This window comes from Natator depressus, chromosome 13 (genome assembly GCF_965152275.1).
Source record: "Natator depressus isolate rNatDep1 chromosome 13, rNatDep2.hap1, whole genome shotgun sequence".
In the NCBI taxonomy this organism is placed as follows: domain Eukaryota; kingdom Metazoa; phylum Chordata; order Testudines; family Cheloniidae; genus Natator; species Natator depressus.
Genome location: NC_134246.1, coordinates 25,882,637 through 25,908,450, shown reverse-complemented (window position 1 = coordinate 25,908,450; position 25,814 = coordinate 25,882,637). Strand labels below are relative to the sequence as shown.

The window sequence follows — 25,814 nt, the reverse complement described above, 5'->3', positions numbered from 1 at the left end:
GATGGGGGGGGAGGAGCCAGGGGGATGACTGTCATTCCCCCTCCAACTGGGTGGAATGTACATGGAAAGGGCAAGATGGCCCCAGGCCAGATTCTCTCTTCTGCAGAGCTCCTCTCCAGGGGAGCCAGGGCCAGGGCCAGCCAGTGTGGAAATACAGCCTCTGCCTGGCTGACCCTGGCTGCCCAGAGATTCTCCCACAATCAGCCTGGTGTAGAATCAGAACCCACATCCTCTGCCATGCGGCAGTAAATCCTGCCCTTCTTAGTAGCAGGGGGTGTGGGAATCTCAACCTCTTCCCCCGCACACCACTGGCCCTACTTTTTTGAAGTCAACAAGAGGTTAGCCGTTGGCTTCAGTTGGGCCCCAGGCAGCCCTTCAGCATCCATCAGAAAGCTGGGGAAATGCGCCCTCCCCCCTCTTTTTGTTTTAAAACATGAATGTAGGGCCAAGTCTGAAGCCACATATTCTAGCATTCTGCATATAACATACCTCTGAGGCCGCCCTAGCAAAGTGATCCTGGTTCAGGGGCTGAATTCAAAAGCAGGTCACAGCAGCCATTTCAACCACTTGGTCCTTGGTCACAAACGCACAAGCAGTCCGTGATGCTAGACTCTGCCTCCTACATTTTGCCCGTGTTCCATTTGCATTTAAAGGGCGGTGAGGAGCGCCTGCTGGGCGACAAGCTGGGTGCCATGGAAAGCACACCCGCCAGCAGAGCTGTCCTGGAAATCCAGTATTTCAACACCAGCACCTACAAGTACCACTTCCGCGAGGCATCCATGCTGCTGGGAAAGCCCAGCCTTGAGGAAAGTCAATTCATTCTAACATGGCCCCTTTCTTTTAATATTGCAAAGTATAAGTTTAGGTATGTAGCTCATCCCAAAGTTCCTCTCTTTAGGACCCTGTTATTTCTCTTTGTATATTTTAAAGTAGTGTATAGCTGTATGTGGAGCAGTTTTCTTTTCTCCCCCCCAACCCCATGTGGGGAGGAAATCCATTAATGTTTCGTGAAGACCATGCAAACTCCCCTCAGATGTAAAAAGGCCATGTTTGCAAGGGCGCCTGGCTAGGATAATTCCCAGCCCAAATCCCTTGCATGGACTGGAGCTGAAATTGGTGGTTTCCAGTTATGGAAGAGGTGGTTTTTTTAACAAAAGAGGAGGGCAGATATTTTTGTTATTTAATAAATAGACAAATATGACTGCAGTAAAAAGTGAAGGTTTGGCAATGGTCACTAAACTGTAGCTAACAAAGCAGTCACTCCCCTTGATAGTGGTTCTCCACCGTTTCCATAGTGTAACGCTATATTACAACAGAAACAACCTTTGGGACACCTCACCCATCTAACTACTGACACACACGGCTTGTTGGAGAGCCCCAGGTTAAGCACACATGATTTAAAATAAGATGGGAGACCAGCATATGTCTGGATGATGCATCTACTCCCCCAAGCTCTGAACTTCTTCAGGAATGCGGCCATTCTTTCATGGCATGGATACCTAACAGTACAGAGAATAGTATGATGCCATTGTCTGCACCGAGGGCTCACCGCACGCTGTAGTCAGCTGGTTACTTTCTTTTTAAACAGATTGAATTGGAAAAGAGGAGAAGTTAAACTGCTTGAGGTCAAGCGTGTGGAATTTCTTCTGTAGCCCTAGGGCACCTTCGGAGCCCCTTCTGTAGATTCTCTGGGCTGCCTCCTCCTTGTCCACCACTTTAACCCCACTGACCTCTCTCTGGCCACTTTGACTCCCATGTAGGATCAAAGTCAGGCCAACCATAGTCTTTCCTCCTTTAGTTTCAGGTGCTTCCTCTAGGCCATTCTAGAAGAACCTTTGACTATTATGCAGTTTGGTGACAAAAGTGGCTCATAGGCAGGGCTTGCTTTCACATCAGGATTGACCCGTTCTGGAAGGGAAGTTAAAGTAATTCCCCAGTGTGGTCAAAGCTGTTTCCAAAGCTTGAGGGAAGGGGCAGGCAAGGGCAAACTGGTTATGTTCACCGCTGTCCATTTCTCCTGCAGCACAGCTGTTCCTGTGAGCTGTCAGAGATACAGCCATTCTGTGAACACCTCCTTGGCCCAGCTCTCATTCCACTGAACTGTCTGGGAGTTTTGCCAATGGGAGGGGGAACAGGGAGATCAGAAGAAAGTCTATTTATAAATAAAAATGGGGGAGGGGGAAGAAGAGGAGGAAGTTCTCTGGCATAGTTAGTAAATCACTTTTGTTTTGACATGTGAGAGTTTTGTGAACCCTCATAACCAGAGGAGATGCTGCCTCCCTGTCTGCTCACCCCCCAAAAGGCAGCCTGGCAGCTGCAGCCTGGCAACAGCGGGCAGCTCTCGGAGTGCAGAAGTGAAAGGGTGATAGCACTCTTGACAATCAGAAACACAGGGTCAGATTTTTAAAGGGCCTCGCTGTAGCCTCTGGCTTTATGCCTTGATGCAGGTGCAAAAAGGCTCTTTCTAAAAACGTTAGCTCATGAAATTTAATTTAAAAAATAAATCTCTCATTTTCCCCAAAAAGACGGTTATACAAAAAAGGAACGGCTCCATCTAGTATCCAAGCTGATGCTGACTTAGTCCTTCTTTGCTCAATAAACACCTGCAGCTTCAAGTTCTTTCCACCTCCCTACCCCCTTTGTTTACAAGGAGGTGGAGGATGTGGGTTAGTACCTGATGAAACATTCAGCCCTTACCAGTCTAAACCCACTTGGGCTGCACCAACTTCCCTAATAATAGGTCTGCCTGATTAGGCTCGGAGATCTGTCAGGCTCATTGCTCTAGCTCAGCACCTGCTGCTTCTCCACACTAGCGGCCTGCACCTAGGGGGTTCTTCTGTCAGAGGGAGTCTACGCTAGCCCTCGTCATTAACAGCCACCACCAGTACCACTGCTCAGCCTTCCCCCAGGGAGACTCAGATTCTAGATGAAAGCCTGGCTCCAGTGAAGTCAATAGCAAAGCTTCCTTTGACTTCAGTGGAGCCAGGGTTTTACCCTTTATCTCCAGGATGTGGGAGATCCTACTCCTTGTGGGTAGAGGGGAACAAAACACCCTAGTAGCATGTAACTTGTACAGGGTTCACCTGTATGAGAAACCCCAAACATCTTTGCTGTTCCAACTCCTTCTTGCCTAAGAGCGAGCGGGGGAGCAAAGCTGACCATAAATACAAACTATTTTAAACACCCAATTCTCACTGCAAACAACGTGTATCGAATTCACTTTTGTGCTTTCAAAATCCGACTTTTACCGCTCCTGAGACAAGGGTACAGCTCACACTGTAACAGCAACATAGTAATATTCTTTTCTATTGTATCATAACTGTATCTGTAATGTAGCATTTGAGTGTTGCAATATCTTGTGTGTGTATATATATATCTATATATCTATAGATATCTATATATCTATAGATATATATATATCTATCTCAACTCCCACAACTAGGTATTATACTCATAATACTCTCCTATATGCATTATACCTCTTCATAGTGTGTTGACTGTGTATGTGCCTTTCACCCTTTTGCATGGTTTGGTAACCAATTAGGGAACCATAGTTAAAGTCCTATGCAAAAAGCGACTGGGAATTTAAATTAAAAAAAAAATAAAAAGAAATATCTGCAGCTGTATGTTATTTTGAAAAAAATAGATCTGGGATTTTCAAAGGAGCCAACAGAGTTAGGCCCCCAAATACCCTTTATTTTGGTACCTAAATCCCCTATACACCTTTGGGAACTCTTGCTTAAAATCGGATTTCCCACCAGTTTGAGGGTGAAGATAGAGTATAAAGATGACATGACTACCACCAGCGCTTTGCCAAAACACACTGTGTATTAAAAATCCATTTTTTCCCCCTTTCAAAGGCTTATCTAAAGAGAAGGTACTATTTGGTTTGAAAGGGTTGCCTTAGACCTTCTTAAAATGAGTTTGAGAACATTTTCTGGTTTTGCCACCTCCTTTCCCCTCCCTCCACACCTCCCCCAACACTGACAAGCAGCACATTTTTGAGTGTGTGCGCATTTGACCTGCTTAGAGCACAACCCAGATGACCAAGCAGATTAAACTCCTAGTAAGGTTTTTCCCCCAGCTCTGTTCAGCCGAGAGGGTGATCGATTTAGAATCTATTGTATGCCTTACAATAGCAGGACAACTTTTAAAACAGGGGTTTTGAGAAGACCAAAAAAAAAAAAAAGCCCCATTTTCTACATCACTTATACTGTAGGAACGGAAACCTAGTTCAAACCAGAAAGCTAACAAAATACTTCCTTGTTGTGTGTTACATGTTAAAGCAATGCAAGCAAGGCTCGTAGAAAGAGGGAGTCTACTTCATGTAGAATACTGTTTAAACATTTGCAACATGTTGACAGAGTGAAGGACACAACTTCCTGGGATATGTTATGTGGTGTGTGTGTGTGTGTGTATGTAACATGGTTTTGGTTGTTAGATTGTAATGCTGTCCTGAAAAAAAAAAATCTAATATAAAGGAAAACCACAAGAAATTAAAAAAAAAAATCTATATATTTAAAGCATACTTTGTGTGCGTGTTTTAAATCATAAAGGGAACCAGGTGCAGTAAAACTGGTTACATCCACCATTCAAAATCCGGTAGGATATTTCACTGACGGTAGCAAGTATTTGTTCCCTGAAGATGGTTAAGCACTGCCCTAATGGGGGAAGCACCAGCATTTTACATGTCTGTACAGGTCAGAACACAGGATTTCAATTTCACAAGCCTGCAAGAAGTTTAAATAAAAAGTAGTAAAGTGTCATGCTGCTAATCACAGTTCTTGTCCATGCAGACAGTGGGAATCTGTTGGAAGATGTTAAAATAAAAACCATCAGCTCAAAGTGATGCATTCTTGATACAACACATCTCAGTCTGGGTACAATGGCAGGAGACCTTAAACTGAGTTAATAGCCTTCGTACTAATGGCCTTTTCTGAGGCTTGGTGGAGAATACTGTCATTAAACAAAAGAATAGTAAGCTGCAGAATTTTGCTGCCATCCAAAGTGGAGGGTAGGTTTTTTTTCTAAGCTATCTCCGCACAATCATATGTTTATCTTTATCACAGCATCCCATTCACATGACGGGTTTCATTTTAACATGTTTACAGGAGGCATCTGGACTTAGTGTACTCCAGAGAATGGCACACTGGACTCTCTGGAAGGGAGACAGCACCCTCAGCAGTAGAGCAGGAATCAGAAACAAAGCTGGTTAGGCTGAATATGGACGGGAGAAGGCAAAGAAAATGGGATAGAGACGAAAGGATGCAAACCAGACAAACCTCAGTGACGGTGGAAAAGAATGAACTTGACACTAGCTAGTAGACTGACTATAGCAGTAAAATTATATAGGTCTAGTAATATTGGTAAATTTCCCTGCATAAATGAGCCCTAAGGGTTGGTAGGAAACTCAGACTAGATTTGTTTTTTCCTCTCCCACAAGCCAGGTGGCAACCCTACACTGATCATCTCCACAAGGCTGCCTCTTTGATCAAACAATTTCCAGCCTATGTAAATCCCAAACTAGCTCTACCAGCAGAGGTTCATCAGCTCCCCTTGCCTACAGAGCACACGGAGGGATAAATAATGCAAAAGGTTAGCGCATTTGCACCATCCACCACAGCCCAGAAGGGTGCAGAGAAGAAAGAGGGTGTCTACTTCACCTAGAATACTGTTTAAACATTTGCAACATGTTGACAGCTAACTGCCCTAGAGTCAGAACAGAACGTGGCAGTCCAAAGACACATTCTGCAACATTTTACATGTGGAAATCCTAACCACAGGTGCCGGTTGAGTTACACACTGTCAGAGTCTAGGATTTCCAAACAGTGGTGAGAGGTGCTTCAGGAATAAGGAGATACATTTTATATTAGATATCCAGAACAAAAATGGGGACTAAGTCACAGCCATTCTCACAGGAAAAGCAAATTTAGGGGGACTGAATGACTTAGCGGACTGGTTATGAGATACAGCACTTCTCACCTCAAGGTCAAAAGTGTCCAAAATAGTTCACATCTGAGGGTGATTTAGGGGCCTCTAAGTCTTGTGGTTTGCTACAGCTTCCATTCATAAAAAAATTCACCATAACTGACTGCCTTGCTGGCAACCTCAGCAGCAAGGCCAAGAATGGCACAGTAAGAAACCAGATTACCCCTTCCTCATAGGTCTGGTCCCTCAAGTTTCAGGCCCATTGGTAGGGTTGTGTGGTGAAGACTGCACTGCCATTACACAACTTGCATCTGTTCTGTGGAAAAAGGGGAGCTTAGTTTCCACAAATATCACCCCAAGAGTTTTCACCAGCATAACAAATAAAATGTAAGGCAAGACTTAAAGAACCTATAAATAAACCCAGGGTTCCCACTTACACTAAGGTTTTAGGGAAACTGACACGTATGACATGTGGAGCTCTTCTTGGGTCTGATCCTGGTCTCATTGAAGTCATTGGGAGTTTTGCCATCAACTTCAATAAGAACAAAATCAGGTGCAGTGTGATCTCATAAGCAGGAAAACACAGAAATAATAAAACAAACAGCTTAGTTTTACATCTTACCTTGTTGAAGATGGTAGGATTTCAAGGAAGCAGAAGTGTGGAGGTTGGAAGTGAAAAGGTAGAATAATTGCCCCTTTTCAGGATTTTGGCAAAATCTCTGTGAGCCATATTGCCTGCCACTGGCTCTTCAATATCCCTGCATCAGGAGTGGGTAGACGTTTTTGGGGAGAAACTGATTTTATACAGTAATCCAAGGTATCAAAAGAGCATGACTGAATGTGGCTCTCTGGGGGAAGTTAGCAGTTTCAGAACACAGGTAACATATACTGCCCTTTGGCCCTAGCCCAGGACAGAATTTTTCCCTCTGAAGTTTTATATGCAAAAAGTTCAGCTTTCCGGGGCAGCCCCTGACCAATCAACATTTGGCATTTTTGGCACAAGACAGCTTATTTGCCACTTTATGTTCCACAGACCATTTTTTACAAGGTGCAATATTTGTCAGAATCACCTGTGTGCAAGGTAACAGGCAACCTAGGAAGACTTGTGTCTGAGGCCATGTCTACACTTACCTAGATCGGCCCTGCTGCGATCGATGCAGCGGTGTCAATTTAGCAGGTCTACTGTAGACCCACTATATCGATCGCAGAGTGCTCTCCAGACAACTCCAGTAGGTACTCCAGCTCCCTGAGAACAGTAAGCGAAGTCGGCGGGACAGCATCTCCCAGCGACACAGTGCGGTAAGTCAACCTAAGCTACGTCGACTTCAGTTACGTTATTCACGTAACCAGAGTAGCGTAACGTAGGTCGACTTACCGCGGTAGTATAGACAAGGCCTCAATTTCTTACCATGAAAGATTCCCAGCACACTAAGGCTGACCTACTTTCTCATGTAGTACACGTGACCAAGTCACCACTGAGCGCAGAATACTTATCCAGATAAAACTTCCAGGTACCACATTTCAGAAAGTCTCCAGACCGCATTCTTCTGTGCAGTATCTTTCTCTTGGTGAACACTTGGACATGGAGAAAGCTATCTTTTGGCACTCTTTGGTCCATATTAAATGCATGCATCCTGAAGGCTGGGGTAGCAGGCTTTGAACATTTTCGTGCTTTGCAACAACAGCTGCACTAGTTAATTCATTTGTGGTTAAACAAATTCCTCTTTAAAGCTCCAAATAAGGAGCTTGCAGGCCTAGAGCTTCAAGTAATCCACTCAATCTTCCTGTCCAGTACTATGCTGCTCCTGCTAATAATACAACCCAAATTATAGGACAACAACATTTATTTAGAGCATTAGGGATTCCACATTATACAAACCCTTCAATTTATTTGTATTTCACTGGTCCGTTTCTACAACAAATACATCAGGTCTACTTTATAATAAAAATATTTACATTTCCAAACAAGACAGGGTTTGCCTGTAACCCTCTTACTGCTATTCACATACAGTACTTAAAACAACAGCACAATACATCGTTTTAATACCTAAAAATGGCAACCCTGTAAGCTAATTTTTTTTAATGAAAAGTGCAAACTTAGAAATAAGTTTACAACTGCCTTTCCCTCCCTCCTCCCTTGCATTTCTTACAACACATTATCCTAATGCGCTAACTCTGGACTTCAGCTTCCCATACCAGAGGGTTTAACAATAACCCAATTTTATATCCATTTATTTGTTTTTAGAAAAAAAACTTGTACTTACTGGGAACAGTATAATATTCAGATGACTTTACTGTACATAATTTTATTCTTTTTTCAAAAAAAAGAAAAATCACAACTCAAAATTGCTATTGGTAAATTCACACTCATTTGCAAGTCTTGTGTTTCCATGCAGTACTTTACTTGGATTTTCTTCTTTTTGACTGCATTGCACTGGCATTCGTTTCTGAAATTAAAAGGAAAAACCTGTGGATGCTAAGCTAGTAAGCCTGTCAAGAGAGGCACACACATTGCTTTTTTTTTTGGTTTTGTTTACATGTTAAAAAAACGCTGTGGGGGAGGGGAATTCAGACTGTGAGCACCACAGAGGAGGGATTGTTTCTCATCTTGAGTTTGTACAGCACCTAACCCGATGGGTCCCTGATCCTGACTGAGGCTGTTAGGGAGATAGGACAATCCCAAATAAATAATGATAATAAACTCTCAGTAGCTTCTCTTACAAGGATGTGTGCAAACAGCTTCCCCGCTCACAGGGGTGTTTGAAGGCTTAACATTTGCAAAGCTCTAAGATCCTTGGCTGAAAGATGCTGTGTAAGTATTATTACTGTATTAGCTCTAGTTATGATTCTGCCATCTTGCAAAGCACTGCCACAAGAAGAAACCCATAAAACATTACACACGGCTTCAAGAACTTGAACTACACAGTTACAGGTGCAGTGCTTAGGCACTACAGAGATGGGTGCAATAGGAAAAAAGTGAATGGTTTTTGGAACGTGCCTTTTAACTGCAGAATCTATTGGTCCCACTACAGAGAGGGCTTGAGTCCTGATGTAACACAACTGTGTATTAAACTTTTGCTTTTGCTTAATGTATGGCTGCTGTAGGAAGAATCCACTATGTCTCACTAATAACTTGCATAGCAAGTTACAAAATACTGTAGCTCTTCAGCAGAGGAAACAGAAGTACTTACAGAAGCTAGAGCGAAAGTAGAGGACATTTCAAGTGCACTTAAAGTGCACTCGCAATTTCCATTTTAAAGTGGTAAGAAAAATATTGAGCAAGGACGGAGGGAACCTACATCCTTACAATTTTAACTAAGTACAACATAGTAAAAGTTTGTGATGATTCTTTGGCTCTTTACAATGTCTTTTGAAGACTATCCTTCTGTAACAGTCTGCATTTTAAAACCACTGGGGAAAAACAGTGTTGCAAGGCAACAAAGCAAAAAAACAAATACTGTGTGCAATTCGGTCTCTCATGTTTAAGAAAGATGAATTTGAACTGGAATAGGTGCAGAGAAGGGCTACCAGGATGATCACAGAAATGGAGAACCTTCCTGACAAGAGGAGACTTGGCCTGTTTAGCCTAACAAAACAAAGGCTTAGTGGAGATATGTTTGCTCCCTATAAATACATCAGAGGAATAAATGCCAGGGAGAGAGAAGAGTTATTTAAGTTAAGGGCCAATGTTGGCACAAGAACAAATGGATATAAACTGTCCATGAACAAGTTTAGGCTTGGAATTAGACAAAGGTTTCTAATCATCAGAGGGGTGAAGTTCTAAAACACCCTTCCAAGGGGAGTAGTGGGGGCAAAAAACCTAATTTGTTTCAAGACCGAGTTCGATACATTTATGGAGGGGATGGTACGATGAGATTGCCTACAACGGCATATGGCCCATTGGTGACTGTTATTAGCAAATATCTCCAATGGCTAGAAATGGGACTCTAGATGGGGAGGGCTCTAAGTCCCAAGCAGAACCTCACCCATTCAACCCCAACCCCAGATATAGCAGTCAGTTGTACCCTGAGCATTTCAGCAAGATCCAACAGCCAGAGAATTGTTTCCCAGATATCTATGCGTAGGAGCCAGAGGGGGGACATGCCGCTGCTTCTGGGAGCCGCACGGAGCAGCCCCTTACCCGGCTCCCTGGCTGGAGCGCTAAAGCGGGGCAAGCCTCAGACCCAGCGGGAGCTCGAGGGCCAGATTAAAACGGTTGGTGGGCCGGATGTGGCCCACGGGCCGTAGTTTGCCCACCCCTACTGTAGAACCACTTCTTCCAAAATACCTACAAGAACTAGCAAAGTATTTCTCTTCCAACAATCTCTTTTACTCCATCTTACTGTGCACTAGATTTTGTTTAAAGAACTTGCATCACCTCTCCTATCCCTCACTGCAGTGTCTGAAGTCAGTTTGTATGTTTCTTAGTGCACAGATCGTGTTTTCATTTGTAATGAAAGGCACCTAACACATTCCCGAGTGCATTTAAAATAATAAATACACTTAAAAAAAAGTTCTCATTCACTATTAAAAGGCAGAACAGACAGGAGTATGCACAAATGACAAACTTCTTCAGGTTCCATCAGTTAGGTGGACGTATGTATGCTAGTCAAGGGTGTGAAAAAGCCATACCCTGACTGACGTAGCTATGCTGACCTAATTCCCAGTGTAGATGCTGCTATGTCAAAGGAAGAATGTTTATGTCAACATATGGCCTGGTCCACACCTAAAACAGGTCAACCTAGCTATCTCACTCAGGGCTGTGAAAATGCCCTGTGCAATGTAATTAGGTCAACCTGACCCCCACTATAAAACAGCTTGGCTGACAGAAGAATTCTTCGTCGATCTGCATATGATCTCTCAAAGGGGTGGATTTATTACAGAAATGGAAAAACCCCTTCTGTTGCTGTAGTAAAGTAGACCTACCCATAGCTACTGTCATTTGGGGATGCCGTGTTCTTAAATCAACAGGAAACAACGAAAAGCAGTTCAGCAGTTACTCAAAGTATTCACCTATGGCTGCGATAGCTCCTGTACCTGCTTGTGCCCAGCCCTGCTCCTGCCTTTGACCCAGCCTTGCCTCACTCCAGGTAACCAAGCTCTGACCCTCAGCTCTGGCATCTGGTCTCTGACTTCTGCTCTGACCTGCGACTCCAACCACTAGGACTGACCACCCACGTCCCAGTCACTGACATCATGAACAAGGCATTCTACTAGTGAACATGTATGTGCCACACAAATGCTGCATACTTTGTTCTAGACCATAGTCCTTAGAGAAATAAGACACCCCAGCAACTGCTGATGCCATGGGTTAATATCTGTAACTTTAGGATTTCACATATTCTTGGACAGAACAGCTGCGGATCTGTGTACTAGCACACGTCACTCTTAGATGGTCATCAAGGCAGAATTCTAAGAATGCCTGAGCAGCATAACAAGACAATTTGGATTTCCGAAAGCAGATCACACACACGAAGTGAGACAAATGCTTACATCTTCTTTCAGACTGTAGGAAAAATGTCACTGTCTTGCTTGAGTAGAGTTCTTTCAATGTCTGCCCATTACTGCCAATAGTACTATATTTTAAGAGTACTAAGATTAGTTGGAATGCTATGTGAATGAGTACTGCAGAAAAACTTAACAGTGGAAAATTTGCATACAAACAGATTTACTGCAGGTACTGAACTATGTAAACTTCGAAACTCCAGCCTGTGTCTAACTCATCAGTACTAACTCTAGGGTTAGGAGCATACACTGCACACAATATTTACTGGCTGTAAAGCATAGACACGGTACACTTATTCAAACAACATTATTCTTTTGGAAACTACTTCACTTCCTACCTACTCCACAGTAAAGATGGCTGTGCATTTTACCTTTTGCGGTGCTAGAGGCAGATGATGGCCTGGAGGACCTCTTGCGCTGTCCATTCTCCACTGTTTCCTGTGAGGCAGCAGATTCCTCTGTTCTTGAATTTCTTCTACTCGGAGTTTTAGACTTTTCACAACTCTCTTTTGCCTCATTACTAATAAAGTGAGACAAAATAGTTCTGGTGAAGTGCAAGAATAATTTTTTAATGCAGTTCATTAGACAAGCATACTGGTACCAGTTCTGGACCCTTAGCACCGAAGATATGAAATCCTATGGATACGGGTAGAGAATATTTGCAACATTCAAAAGACCAAGAAATTAGGTATCTTTTAAATGGTCAGCAGATATCACCATTCCTGAAGTCTAGGAAAAGTCTTAAGTTACATAAGAAACTGCTATAATAAGGAAATACAGAACTGAAGTCACAGATGAACACAAGGGAGAATTGTGAACTTTTAAGAAGGGATTGTTGTCAACTATTCTGTACAACTAAGAAGAGTTGCTTCACTAATCTTTTTAAATGATTTATTCCCAGACCAAAACAGGCTTTAGTAAGGTGGGTTTAATGCTTTAAAAGAACTAACAACAAAGTGCAGTTCTGCCATGAAAAGTTATTCTACAATGGTACGGTGGGGCGCCACATTTATTTTCCCTCACACCAGATTAGCAGTGCCGTGTTTACATTTAAAACTGTTTACTCATTTCTACCAGCCTTGCAAATTCATCTTGTGCTCTGGGAATTAAGCGAAGTTATTTTCTTCTCATACACGGACACCAGTAAATTTCACGGTTGTATGCAGTGGTTTTGCAGCCATGTCGGCCACAGGATATTAGAGAGACAAGGTGGGTGAGGTAATACCTTTTATTGGACCAATTTCTGTTGGTGAGAGAGACCCGCTTTTGAGCTACACAGAGCTCTTCCTCAGGTCTGGGAAAGGTACTCAGATTGTCACAGCTAAATACAAGGTTGAACAGATAGTTCAGCATGTATTCTAAGGGACCATTCAAGATGTAGTGCCCCGTCAACACCCCCTGTAATCATCGGATAAAAAGGGGAGTCAGTGGGTTACAGATTGTTGTCATAAGCCATAAAAATCCAGTGTCTTTATTAAGACCATGACCAGACCCTAGCAGAATAGAAGCAAAACCTGCAGACATCTCTCCACTGCTACAATGATCAACATCCCGCACAACACACCTTTCAAGGTCCGTGGATCCTACACATGCTATGGTGTACCTCCTCCAGTGCACTAAATGCCCCAACAACAAGTATGTGGGTGAAACCAGACAATCTCTATGCTCTTGAATGAACTCACAGAGAAAAAGTATAAAAGACATAACACCCTTCCCCTTCCCCGTATCACCTATGGGTGAACACTTTTCACGAAGCGATCACTCTATGTCTGACCTATTAGTCCTCACCCTCAAAGGAAATCTGCACAACACTTTCAAAAGGTGAGCCTGATGCAAGACACTAAAAATCCTGATTTTAATAAAGATGCTGGATTTATGGCTTATTACAACAATCTGTAACCCACTAACCCACCTTTTTGTCCTAAGACTACAGGGATGTTAACAGGCCACTTCACCTTTAGAATATGGGCTAACTACTCATGCTAAACTATCTATTCAACCTTGTATTTAGCTATGGCACTCTAAGTTACCTTTCCCAGACTTGAGGAAGAGCTCTGTGTAACTCGAAAGCTTGTCCGTCTCACCAACAGAATTTGGTCCGATAAAAGATATTACCTCACCCACCTTGTCTCACCAGTAAATTTCAACAGGCCAAATGAAGCCCTCAGTGACATCTATGCAACCCTATTGTCTTCTGTGGGTTCACAAGGTAACTAAGTGAAACCAATTAAACAACTCTCTGTTGATTAACATACAAGGAACAGAATTCACTTCGTGCCCTCTTCATGTGACGTCTCTGCAGGACTAACAAGAATAAAAATGTATTTTAGTCAGCAGTCCTGAGTCTGAAAAAAAACACAGAGGAGATCTGTAGAGTACAAAGGTTCTATTTTTACATAGTCACTTCTAAGAGGAAATCCTCATTTTAAGAGAGAAAACTTATACAAGTTCGTAATTTTAACAGCTGATGTCTGAAAGCCAAGGAATTCAACAGTCAAGTTACAAAGACAAAAAGGCACAGAACATTGGCAAGCATGGAAGGGCAGAGAGAAGGTAATCAGGTAGGCAAATAAGTATCCCCATTTTACATATGGGAATACAGAGAGACAGAAAAGCTAAATGACTTGCCTAAAACATAAAACAAGTGTCAACACTACACTTCAACCCAGTTCTCCAGATCTCATATCTAACCCACTAGATCAGCGTTTCTCAACGTGTGGGCTGCAACCCCCAGTGGGGTCACCGGAAGGATTTAGGAGGAAGCAAGCAGGGCCAGCACTAAGGAGTAGGTTTCAGAGTAGCAGTCGTGTTAGTCTGTATTAGCAAAAAGAAAAGGAGTACTTGTGGCACCTTAGAGACTAACCAATTTATCTGAGCATAAGCTTTCGTGAGCTACAGTTCACTTCATCGGATGCATTCAGTGGAAAATACAGTGGGGAGATTTATATACATAGAGACCATGAAACAATGGGTGTTATCATACACACTGTAACCAGAGTGATCACTTAAGGTGAGCTATTACCAGCAGGAGAGCGGGGGCTGAGGGGGAACCTTTTGTAGTGATAATCAAGGTGGGCCATTTTCAGCAGTTGACAAGAACGTCTGAGGAACAGTGGGGGGGGGGGGGCAGGGAAATAAACATGGGGAAATAGTTTTACTTTGTGTAATGACACATCCGCTCCCAGTCTCTATTCAAGCCTAAGTTAATTGTATCCAGTTTGCAAATTAATTCTAATTCAGCAGTCTCTCATTGGAGTCTGTTTTTGAAGTTTTTTTTGTTGAAGTATTGCCACTTTTAGGTCTGTAATCAAGTGACCAGAGAGATTGAAGTGTTCTCCAACTGGCTTTTGAATGTTATAATTCTTGACATCTGATTTGTGTCCATTTATTCTTTTACGTAGAGACTGTCCAGTTTGACCAATGTACATGACAGAGGGGCATTGCTGGCACATGATGGCATATATCACATTGGTAGATGTACAGGTGAACGAGCCTCTGATAGCATGGCTGATGTGATTAGGCCCTACAATGGTGTCCCCTGAATAGATATGTGGACACAGTTGGCAACGGGCTTTGTTGCAAGGATAGGTTCCTGGGTTAGTGGTTCTGTTGTGTGGTGTGTGGTTGCTTCAGGTTGGGGGGCTGTCTGTAAGCAAGGACTGGCCTGTCTCCCAAGATCTGTGAGAGCGATGGGTCGTCCTTCAGGATAGGTTGTAGATCCTTGATGATGCATTGGAGAGGTTTTAGTTGGGGGCTGAAGGTGATGGCTAGTGGCTTTCTGTTATTTTCTTTGTTGGGCCTGTCCTGTAGTAGGTGACTTCTGGGTACTCTTCTGGCTCTGTCAGTCAATCTGTTTCTTCACTTCAGCAGGTGGGTACTGTAGTTGTAAGAATGCTTGATAGAGATCTTGTAGGTGTTTGTCTCTGTCTGAGGGGTTGGAGCAAATGTGGTTGTATCGTAGAGCTTGGCTGTAGACAATGGATCGTGTGGTATGGTCTGGATGAAAGCTGGAGGCATGTAGGTAGGAATAGCGGTCAGTAGGTTTCCGGTATAGGGTGGTGTTTATGTGACCATCGCTTATTAGCACCATAGTGTCCAGGAAGTGGATCTCTTGTGTGGACTGGTCCAGGCTGAGGTTGATGGTGGGATGGAAATTGTTGAAATCATGGTGGAATTCCTCAAGGGCTTCTTTTCCATGGGTCCAGATGATGATGATGTCATCAATGTAGCGCGAGTAGGGGCATTAGGGGACGAGAGCGGTAATCACTCGATTACAGACCTAAAAGTGGCAATACGTCAACAAAAAAACTTCAAAAACAGACTCCAACGAGAGACTGCTGAATTGGAATTAATTTGCAAACTGGATACAATTAACTTAGGCTTGAATAGAGACTGGGAGTGGATGGGTCATTAAAAACAAAGTAAAACTATTTCCCCATGTTTACTCCCCCCCCCCACCCTCTACTGTTCCTCAGACGTTCTTGTCAACTGCTGGAAATGGCCCACCTTGATTATCACTACAAAAGGTTCCCCCTCAGCCCCCGCTCTCCTGCTGGTAATAGCTCACCTTAAGTGATCACTCTGGTTACAGTGTGTATGATAACACCCATTGTTTCATGGTCTCTATGTATATAAATCTCCCCACTGTATTTTCCACTGAATGCATCCGATGAAGTGAGCTGTAGCTCACGAAAGCTTATGCTCAAATAAATTTGTTAGTCTCTAAGGTGCCACAAGTCCTCCTTTTCTTTTCACTAAGGAGTAGGAAGCAGGGAAATTGCCTGGGGCCCTACACTACAGGGCCAATTTACATGTTTCAGTCCCATGGGGGGCTGAAGCCCTGTACCTCGAGCTGCAGGGGGCTGAAGCCCGAAGCCCTGAGCTTAAGGTAGGCCATCACAATTTTTTCTAGGGGAGTCATGATTTTTTTTTTTTTTTTTTAAGTCCAAAGTGGGTTACCAGCACAAAAAGATTGAGAAACATTGCACTCTAGACTAATCCATTAGATTAGCATTCCACATGTCCCTTAGCTTCTGTTTTGCCATCTGTAATTAGTAAAATAAAGATAATGATAATTATCTACTTCAGAGGAGTGTTGTGAGGCCTACCCAAATAACATTTGTAAGTGTTTGTAAGTATGATGTCTAGTCACTGGCAGAAGTGGAAATGGAACTGCAGAAGTCTGACTCCCCATACCTCTGATTAATGCACAAGACTGTGTGACATCTGAAGGTGCCACTACAGCCACTGCCCTTGTTGCTTTCCCAGGGATAAAGAAATCCAAAACAGCCAGAGAAAACCGTTCCTGAACTGTGTATGCCCTTTAGTACTTTGTATGAGGCAGGGCTCTCCTAATGTGCGTGATACTTATGCACAGTTCTGAAAGTCCACATTCAGCTTGGGAGGATTCCTTAACTCCATAAAAACCTGACTTGAAGAACTTCAGTGGGGTTCATAAAGTGACACACTGCCAAAAAAGGCATTACCTGTTTCCAAGTCACTGATAACTCAGAAGAAAGTTCTCTTGAATGCTTTTAGATCAATGTCCTAGAACAATGGTGCCCAAACTTGTTCTGCCGCTTGTGCAGGGAAAGCCCCTGGCAGGCCGGGCCGGTTTGTTTACCTACCGCATCCACAGGTTCGGCCGATCGTGGCTCCCAGTGTCTGCGGTTCGCTGCTCCAGGCCAATGGGAGCTGCTGGAAGCGGCGGCCAGTACGTCCCTCAGCCCGCGCCGCTTCCAGCAGCTCCCATTGGCCTGGAGCAGCGAACCGCAGACACTGGGAGCCACGATCGGCCGAACCTGCGGACACGGCAGGTAAACAAACCGGCCCGGCCTGCCAGGGGCTTTCCCTGCACAAGCGGCAGAACAAGTTTGGGAACCACTGTCCTAGAAGATAAAGCACAAGATAGAGTATTGGTGTCTGTTACAGACCACCAAATCAGACCAGAGAACAGGATGACCAGCTTCTTTGCACCTATCTATAATATTAGGAGAAAAAAGCTGTGATCACATGCAACTTCAATGTGAGTGACATATGTTGGAGGTCTCATGCTGCCTGCCAGCATCCAAACATCCTTAGAATTTCTAAATATTACAGATGACCATTTCCTAACTTAAAGTGTGGCATCCAACACAGAGGAAATTTTATATTAGACCTGGTCTTACCTGATGAGGGGGAACTGAACACAGAATTAAAAATTAATGGTTGCTTATGTACAGATGATCATGACTTGATCACATTTAAAATGTGCAAACAGAATGAAGTCCAGATTAGTGTATATATATAGTTAGTGCATTAACAGGGCCAATATTACAAAGCTGAAAACAATTATGAGACAAATCATCTGGGAGGAAAAATGTAAATCAGAAACATGTGAATGATAATTTGTAATGGTTTAAGAACACTTTACTAGATGCCCAAAGAGCCACAATCGAGGAAGCAAGCTGTATGGGGTTAAAAAAAGATCTGATTTAAAGAGGAAGTGAAGGCACCTATAAATGTAAAAAGTGTGTGTGTGTGTGTGTGTGTGTGTGTGTAAATAAAAACACAAATGAAAGAAAGGGGAAGTCGATAGTAATGAATATAAATCAGAATTTAGGAACCGTAGACAAATCATAGGGGACACAAGGAGAACTTTATGGCCAGCAGAGTGAAGGACAATAAGAATTGTAGGTTTTTTTAAAGTATATTAGGAACAAAAAGAATCCTAACAATGGTATTGGACCATTACTGGATGAAAATGGTAGAATTATCAATAATAATAATGCAGAAGTGGAAATGTCCAATAAAAATTCTGTTCTGTATTTGGGCAGATGATGAAGTCATATCATATAACACTCTCTCCATTCCATTAGTATCTCAGGAGGATGTTCAACAGCTGCTACTAAAGTCAGACATTTTAAAATTGGCTGGTCCAGATAACTTGCATCTAAGACAGGTTTCAGAGTAACAGCCGTGTTAGTCTGTATTCGCAAAAAGAAAAGGAGTACTTGTGGCACCTTAGAGACTAACCAATTTATTTACATACAGTGCTACTCCCCCACCTTTTCTGCCCTGCCTGTCCTTCCTGAACAGTTTATAACCATCCATGACAGTACTCCAGTCATGTGAGTTATCCCACCAAGTCTCTGTTATTCCAATCACGTCATAATTCCCTGACATCACCAGGACCTCCAGTTCTCCCTGCTTGTTTCCAAGGCTTTGTGCATTCGTATATAAGCACTAAGCCTTGGAAACAAGCAGGGAGAACTGGAGGTCCTGGTGATGTCAGGGAATTATGACGTGATTGGAATAACAGAGACTTGGTGGGATAACTCACATGACTGGAGTACTGTCATGGATGGTTATAAACTGTTCAGGAAGGACAGGCAGGGCAGAAAAGGTGGGGGAGTAGCACTGTATGTAAGGGAGCAGTATGACTGCTCAGAGCTCCGGTACGGAACTGCAGAAAAACCTGAGTGTCTCTGGATTAAGTTTAGAAGTGTGAGTAATAAGAGTGATGTAGTGGTGGGAGTCTGCTATAGACCACCGGATCAGGGGGATGAGGTGGATGAGGCTTTCTTCCGGCAACTCGCAGAAGCTACTAGATCGCACGCCCTGGTTCTCATGGGTGACTTTAATTTTCCTGATATTTGCTGGGAGAGCAATACAGCGGTGCATAGACAATCCAGGAAGTTTCTGGAAAGCGTAGGGGACAATTTCCTGGTGCAAGTGCTGGAGGAGCCAACTAGGGGGAGAGCTTTTCTTGACCTGCTGCTCACAAACCGGGAAGAATTAGTAGGGGAAGCAAAAGTGGATGGGAATCTGGGAGGCAGTGACCATGAGTTGGTTGAGTTCAGGATCCTGACACAGGGAAGAAAGGTAAGCAGCAGAATACGGACCCTGGACTTCAGGAAAGCAGACTTTGACTCCCTCAGGGAGCGGATGGGTAGGATCCCCTGGGGGACTAACATGAAGGGGAAAGGAGTCCAGGAGAGCTGGCTGTATTTCAAGGAATCCCTGTTGAGGTTACAGGGACAAACCATCCCGATGTGTCGAAAGAATAGTAAATATGACAGGCGACCAGCTTGGCTTAACGGTGAAATCCTTGCGGATCTTAAACATAAAAAAGAAGCTTACAAGAAGTGGAAGATTGGACAAATGACCAGGGAAGAGTATAAAAATATTGCTCGGGCATGTAGGAATGAAATCAGGAGGGCCAAATCGCACCTGGAGCTGCAGCTAGCAAGAGATGTTAAGAGTAACAAGAAGGGTTTCTTCAGGTATGTGGGCAACAAGAAGAAAGCCAAGGAAAGTGTGGGCCCCTTACTGAATGAGGGAGGCAACCTAGTGACAGAGGATGTGTAAAAAGCTAACGTGCTCAATGCTTTTTTTGCCTCTGTCTTCACTAACAAGGACAGCTCCCAGACTGCTGCGCTGGGCATCGCAACATGGGGAGTAGATGGCCAGCCCTCTGTGGAGAAAGAGGTGGTTAGGGACTATTTAGAAAAGCTGGACGTGCACAAGTCCATGGGGCCGGACGAGTTGCATCCGAGAGTGCTAAAGGAATTGGCGGATGTGATTGCAGAGCCATTGGCCATTATCTTTGAAAACTCGTGGCGAACGGGGGAAGTCCCAGATGACTGGAAAAAGGCTAATGTAGTGCCAATCTTTAAAAAAGGGAAGAAGGAGGATCCTGGGAACTACAGGCCAGTCAGCCTCACCTCAGTCCCCGGAAAAATCATGGAGCAGGTCCTCAAGGAATCAATCCTGAAGCACTTACACGAGAGTAAAGTGATCAGGAACAGTCAGCATGGATTCACCAAAGGAAGGTCATGCCTGACTAATCTAATCGCCTTCTATGATGAGATTACTGATTCTGTGGATGAAGGGAAAGCAGTGGATGTATTGTTTCTTGACTTTAGCAAAGCTTTTGACACGGTCTCCCACAGTATTCTTGTCAGCAAGTTAAAGAAGCATGGGCTGGATGAATGTACTATAAGGTGGATAGAAAGTTGGCTAGATTGTCGGGCTCAACGGGTAGTGATCAATGGCTCCATGTCTAGTTGGCAGCCGGTGTCAAGTGGAGTGCCCCAGGGGTCGGTCCTGGGGCCAGTTTTGTTCAATATCTTCATAAATGATCTGGAGGATGGTGTGGATTGCACTCTCAGCAAATTTGCAGATGATACTAAACTGGGAGGAGTGGTAGATACGTTGGAGGGCAGAGATAAGATACAGAGGGACCTAGACAAATTGGAGGATTGGGCCAAAAGAAACCTGATGAGGTTCAATAAGGATAAGTGCAGGGTCCTGCACTTAGGACGGAAGAACCCAATGCACAGCTACAGACTAGGGACCGAATGGCTAGGCAGCAGTTCTGCGGAAAAGGACCTAGGGGTTACAGTGGACGAGAAGCTGGATATGAGTCAGCAGTGTGCCCTTGTTGCCAAGAAGGCCAATGGCATTTTGGGATGTATACGTAGGGGCATAGCGAGCAGATCGAGGGACGTGATCGTTCCCCTCTATTCGACATTGGTGAGGCCTCATCTGGAGTACTGTGTCCAGTTTTGGGCCCCACACTACAAGAAGGATGTGGATAAATTGGAGAGAGTCCAGCGAAGGGCAACAAAAATGATTAGGGGTCTGGAACACATGACTTATGAGGAGAGGCTGAGGGAACTGGGATTGTTTAGTCTGCAGAAGAGAAGAATGAGGGGGGATTTGATAGCTGCTTTCAACTACCTGAGAGGTGGTTCCAAAGAGGATGGTTCTAGACTATTCTCAGTGGTAGAAGATGACAGGACAAGGAGTAATGGTCTCAAGTTGCAGTGGGGGAGGTTTAGGTTAGATATTAGGAAAAACTTTTTCACTAGGAGGGTGGTGAAACACTGGAATGCGTTACCTAGGGAGGTGGTAGAATCTCCTTCCTTAGAAGTTTTTAAGGTCAGGCTTGACAAAGCCCTGGCTGGGATGATTTAATTGGGGATTGGTCCTGCTTTGAGCAGGGGGTTGGACTAGATGACCTCCTGAGGTCCCTTCCAAAACTGATATTCTATGATTCTATGATTTGAGCATAAGCTTTCGTGAGCTACAGCTCACTTCATCAGATGCATACCTTCATGGTATGCATCCGATGAAGTGAGCTGTAGCTCACGAAAGCTTATGCTCAAATAAATTGGTTAGTCTCTAAGGTGCCACAAGTACTCCTTTTCTTTTTGCATCTAAGAGTTTTACAAGAGCTCGCAGAGGAGTTCACTAGACCAGTGGTTCCCAAACTTGTTCTGCCATTTGTGCAGGGAAAGCCCCTGGCGGGCCGGGCCGGTTTGTTTACCTGCCGCGTCCACAGGTTCGGCTGATCGCGGCTCCAGGCCAATGGGAACTGCTGGAAGCAGCGGCCAGCATGTCCCTCGGCCCGCGCTGCTTCCTGCAGCTCCCATTGGCCTGGAGCAGTGAACTGCGGCCACTGGGAGCCGCGATTTGTTTACCTGCCGCGTCTGCAAGTTCGGCCAATCGGCTCGGCCCGCCAGGGGCTTTCCCTGCACAAGCAGCGGTTCTCAAACTGGAGGTCGTGACCCCTCAGGAGGTCATGAGGTTATTACATGGGGGGTTGCGAGCTGTCAGCCTCCACCCGCAGATCCCGCTTCACCTCCAGCATTTATAATAGTGTTAATTATTTAAAAATGTGTTTTTAATTTATAAGGGGGGGTCACAGTCAAAGGCTTGCTGTTGAAAGGGGTCACCAAACAAAAGTTTGAGAGCCACTGGATTATAAGCTGGCTAACTGATAGGGCTCAACATGCAGTTGTAAACAGGGAATCATCATCTAACAAGTGCGTTTCTACTGGGGTCCCACAGGGATCGGTTCTTGGTCCTACGCTATTAACATTTTTATCGATGACTTGGAAGAAAACAAAATCATCCCTGCAGATGACAAGACTGTGGGAATAGAAAATAATAAAGAGGACAGGTCACTGAGTGATCTGGACTGCTTGGCAAGCTGGGCACAAGCAAACAATATGTGTTTTAATAGGGCTATATGTAAACATATACATCTAGGAACAAAGAACATGGCCATATTTACCGGATAGAGGACTCTACCCTGAGAAGCACTGACTCTGAAAAAGATGTGGGGGCTGTAGTGGATAATCAGCTGACCATGAGCTCCCAATGCGATGCTATGGCCCAAAGGGTAATGCAATCTTTGGATGCATAAATGGGGAATCTTGAGTAGGAGCAGAAAGGTTATTTTATCTCTCTATTTAGCAATGGTGTAACTGCTCCTGGAATACTGTGTCTGGTGTCCACAATTCAAGAAGGATGTTGATAAATTGGAGAAGATTCAGAGAAGAGCCAGGAGAATGATTAAAGGCTTGGAAAACATGACTTATAGTTAGGGACCTACCAAATTCACAGCCATGAAAAATGCGTCACAGACCGTGATATCTGGTCTTTTGTGTACTTTTACCCTATACTATACAGATTTCACGGGGGGAGACCAGCATTTCTCAAATTGGGGGTCCTGACACAAAAGGGAGTTGCGGGGGGGGTCGCAAGGTTATTTTAAGGGGGTTGCAGTACTGCCACCCTTACTTCTGCGCTGCCTTCAGAGCTGGGCGGCCAGAGAGTGGTGGCTGTTGGCTGGGCACCCAGCTCTGAAGGCAGCGCCCTGCCAGCAGCAGTGTGGAAGTAAGGGTGGCAATACAATACCATGCCACCCTTACTACTATGCTGCTGACTTCAGACCTGGGTGGCTGCTGTCTGAGGGTCCAGCTCTGAAAGCAGCAGCACAGAAGTAAGGGTGGCAATACTATACCATGCCACCCTTACTTCTGCACTGCTGCGAGCGGCAGCTCTGACTTCAGAGCTGGGATCCCAGCCCAGAAGCCACCACTCTCCAGCTGCCCAGCTCTGAAGGCAGCGCCGCCGCCAGCAGCAGCACAAAAGAAAGGGTAGCAGTACCGCAACCCTCTTCTACAATAATCTTGAGACCACCCACAACTCCTTTTTGAGTCAGGACCCCTACAATTACAACACCATGAAATTTCAGATTTCAAGAGCTGAAATCATGACATTTATGATTTTTAAAATCCTATGACCAGGAAATCGACCAAAATGGACAGTGAATTTGGTAGGGCCCAAGGAGATCAATTTATTTAGTTTAACAAAGAAAAGGTTAAGGGGTGACCTGCTTACAGTCTGTAAGTACCTACTTGGTGAACAAATATTGGATAATAAGCTCTTAAATCTAGCAGAGGAAGTTCTGACATGATCCAATGGCTGGAAGTTGAAGGTGGAAAAATTCACACCAGAAATAAGGTGTAAATTTTTAATAGTGAGGATAATGAGCCATTGAAACAATGTACTAAGGGTGGTGGTGCATTCTCCATCGCTGGCAATTTTTAAATCGAGATTGGATGGTTTTTCTAAAAGATATGCTGTAGGAATTATTTTGGGGAAATTATCTGGCCTGTATTATACAGGAGGCTAGACTAGATAATCACTATGGTCCCTTCTGGCCTTGGAATCTATGAAGAAGACAAACAAGCATATTTGGAGTTCCGAGACACTTTGGAGTCACATAATGTGCCAAAAAGAGTTAGGAAAATGTTCAAGTGTGGCAACCTCATTTTGTGAGCCCTCATATCTCCCATATATCTAGTTTGTTAGCCTCATTTTTTCAGAAAAATTCTGCACTAGAAGACTCTCTCACCCACGAAATTTTAATTTAGCTTTGCTGAAGCTAAAGGGAGATTATAATGGTAGGCAATCTCCAAACTTAACTATGCAATTACGGTGAGAGCCCAGTGCATACAACAAGATCGTTTATTTTAAATAATTAACTCAGCAACAGCCCCTGGAACTCTTCATTTTTTTTCTGCTGCCTTTGAGGAGGGCTACCTAAGGAGGATTCTGGGAGGTGGCTCCGACGGCCGAAGGCAGCTCCGGTTCCCCCTCCCGGCCAGGAGAAGCCCCAGAGCCCGCAGAGGTTTATAGCGTTAGCCCCCATTTAGAGGTTGGTACTCCCCGCTATCCCAATGGGCCCAATGTGGGCAAGGTTTACCATTTGCCCTGGCTAACAGCTATTCTGTTGTAGTTAGAAGAGCATGAAAGATATGATCACTAGTCTCAGCATAACTATCTTCTCTCTGTCAAAAGTCTAGCAATATTTCTATCATTAGATACTCCTATAGTCAATTTAAGGTCCCCACTATTAAAAGGTGTGGCCCAAAACATCAATAGACCAGAACTATCATGAAAATCATACTTCATCCTGATGTTTAACCACCTGAGTTACATGGATAGGTGCTGGCTAATGTATTCAGTATGTTCTACAAGACTCTGCCAATATCAGTTTTCGGCAGAATAAACGCTAGCAATCATACCCAAAGTTCTGCTCAGGCTGACATACAGAAGGGGTTCCCTGACCTGCATCTGAAGGAGGTCTCATGGCAACCTCCATGAGATGCTTCCTGAGGCAGAGAGCCCAACCCTTCTTCCGTATGGTTGAGGAAGTACTGATAGCCTGGCCCTCTCCCAAGCAGAAGAGGCAGTATTGATGTTCGTCGCTGACAGAGAAGGAATGCGGGCAGGAGGCATAGATTTTAAAGCCTGGGGCATAGTACAGTACCCACGTTTGGGTACCAGGGGCAGGGAGAGCAGAGGCAAAAAACAGGCCCCCAAACTAGCTATTCTACTCTAAAATGACTAGAAACTTCCTAAAAACAATAAAAACAGTACACACCTATAAAAACTAACCATATACAAGTTACTGGATACAGGGGCGCGTACCTATAATCCCAGATATTTGGGAGGCTGGTGGATTGCTTGAGCTCAGGTGTTCTGGGCTGTGATGCACTATGCCAATCGGGCGTCCAGTACCACTGACAGCCTGGCCAGTGGGTGGCTGAGGGAATGGCTAGAACAACACAATGTGTTGCGATTGGCGCTCTCTCTCTGTGAGGGCTGATGGACCGATTGGACAAGGTGACAAGGCAATACACAAGTTTGTTTGAGGAAGTGCATCACAAGCAAACGGACACCAATCATTCCGACCTGGACCGTGCAGTGGTGAGAGGGAACTGGAGACGCAATCAGTCCACCCCACCCTTTATCACCTTGGACGAAACCATGAGTCGAGTCAGGGTACCTGTGCAGACCAACGGACACTACTACTTTTAAATTCTTTGGCTCTGAACGCATGGTGCATATGCATAAACCCTCAGTGAAATATAATAGGGACCATCACTCGAAGATTAATAATGAATGATTAATAATGCTAAGGTATATAAACTACTTTCAAAATTGCCTCTGCAGATCCCCACTTTTGGGAAGTACACACCCACAATGTTGCTGGTCTGGAATTTTTTGGGAAGCAGTGACCATTGGAACCCTACAAGGAT

The 25,814-nt window shown here is 44.2% G+C and overlaps 1 protein-coding gene across 2 annotated transcripts in view; it reads right to left on the bottom strand.

Moving 5' to 3' along the window:
- Nucleotides 1-7,804: 7,804 nt before the first annotated feature.
- The window catches only part of NCOA6 (nuclear receptor coactivator 6), a 75,250-nt gene continuing 57,240 nt past the window's right edge, over nucleotides 7,805-25,814 (bottom strand). For both annotated transcript variants that reach the window (XM_074970268.1, XM_074970269.1), the window contains exons 15-16: nucleotides 11,805-11,953; nucleotides 7,805-8,375 (exon numbers count right to left, since the gene is read on the bottom strand). In XM_074970268.1, coding sequence (XP_074826369.1) covers nucleotides 8,329-8,375; nucleotides 11,805-11,953 — 196 coding nt within the window. In that variant the 3' untranslated portion in view covers nucleotides 7,805-8,328. The remainder of the gene's footprint in view (nucleotides 8,376-11,804; nucleotides 11,954-25,814) is intronic.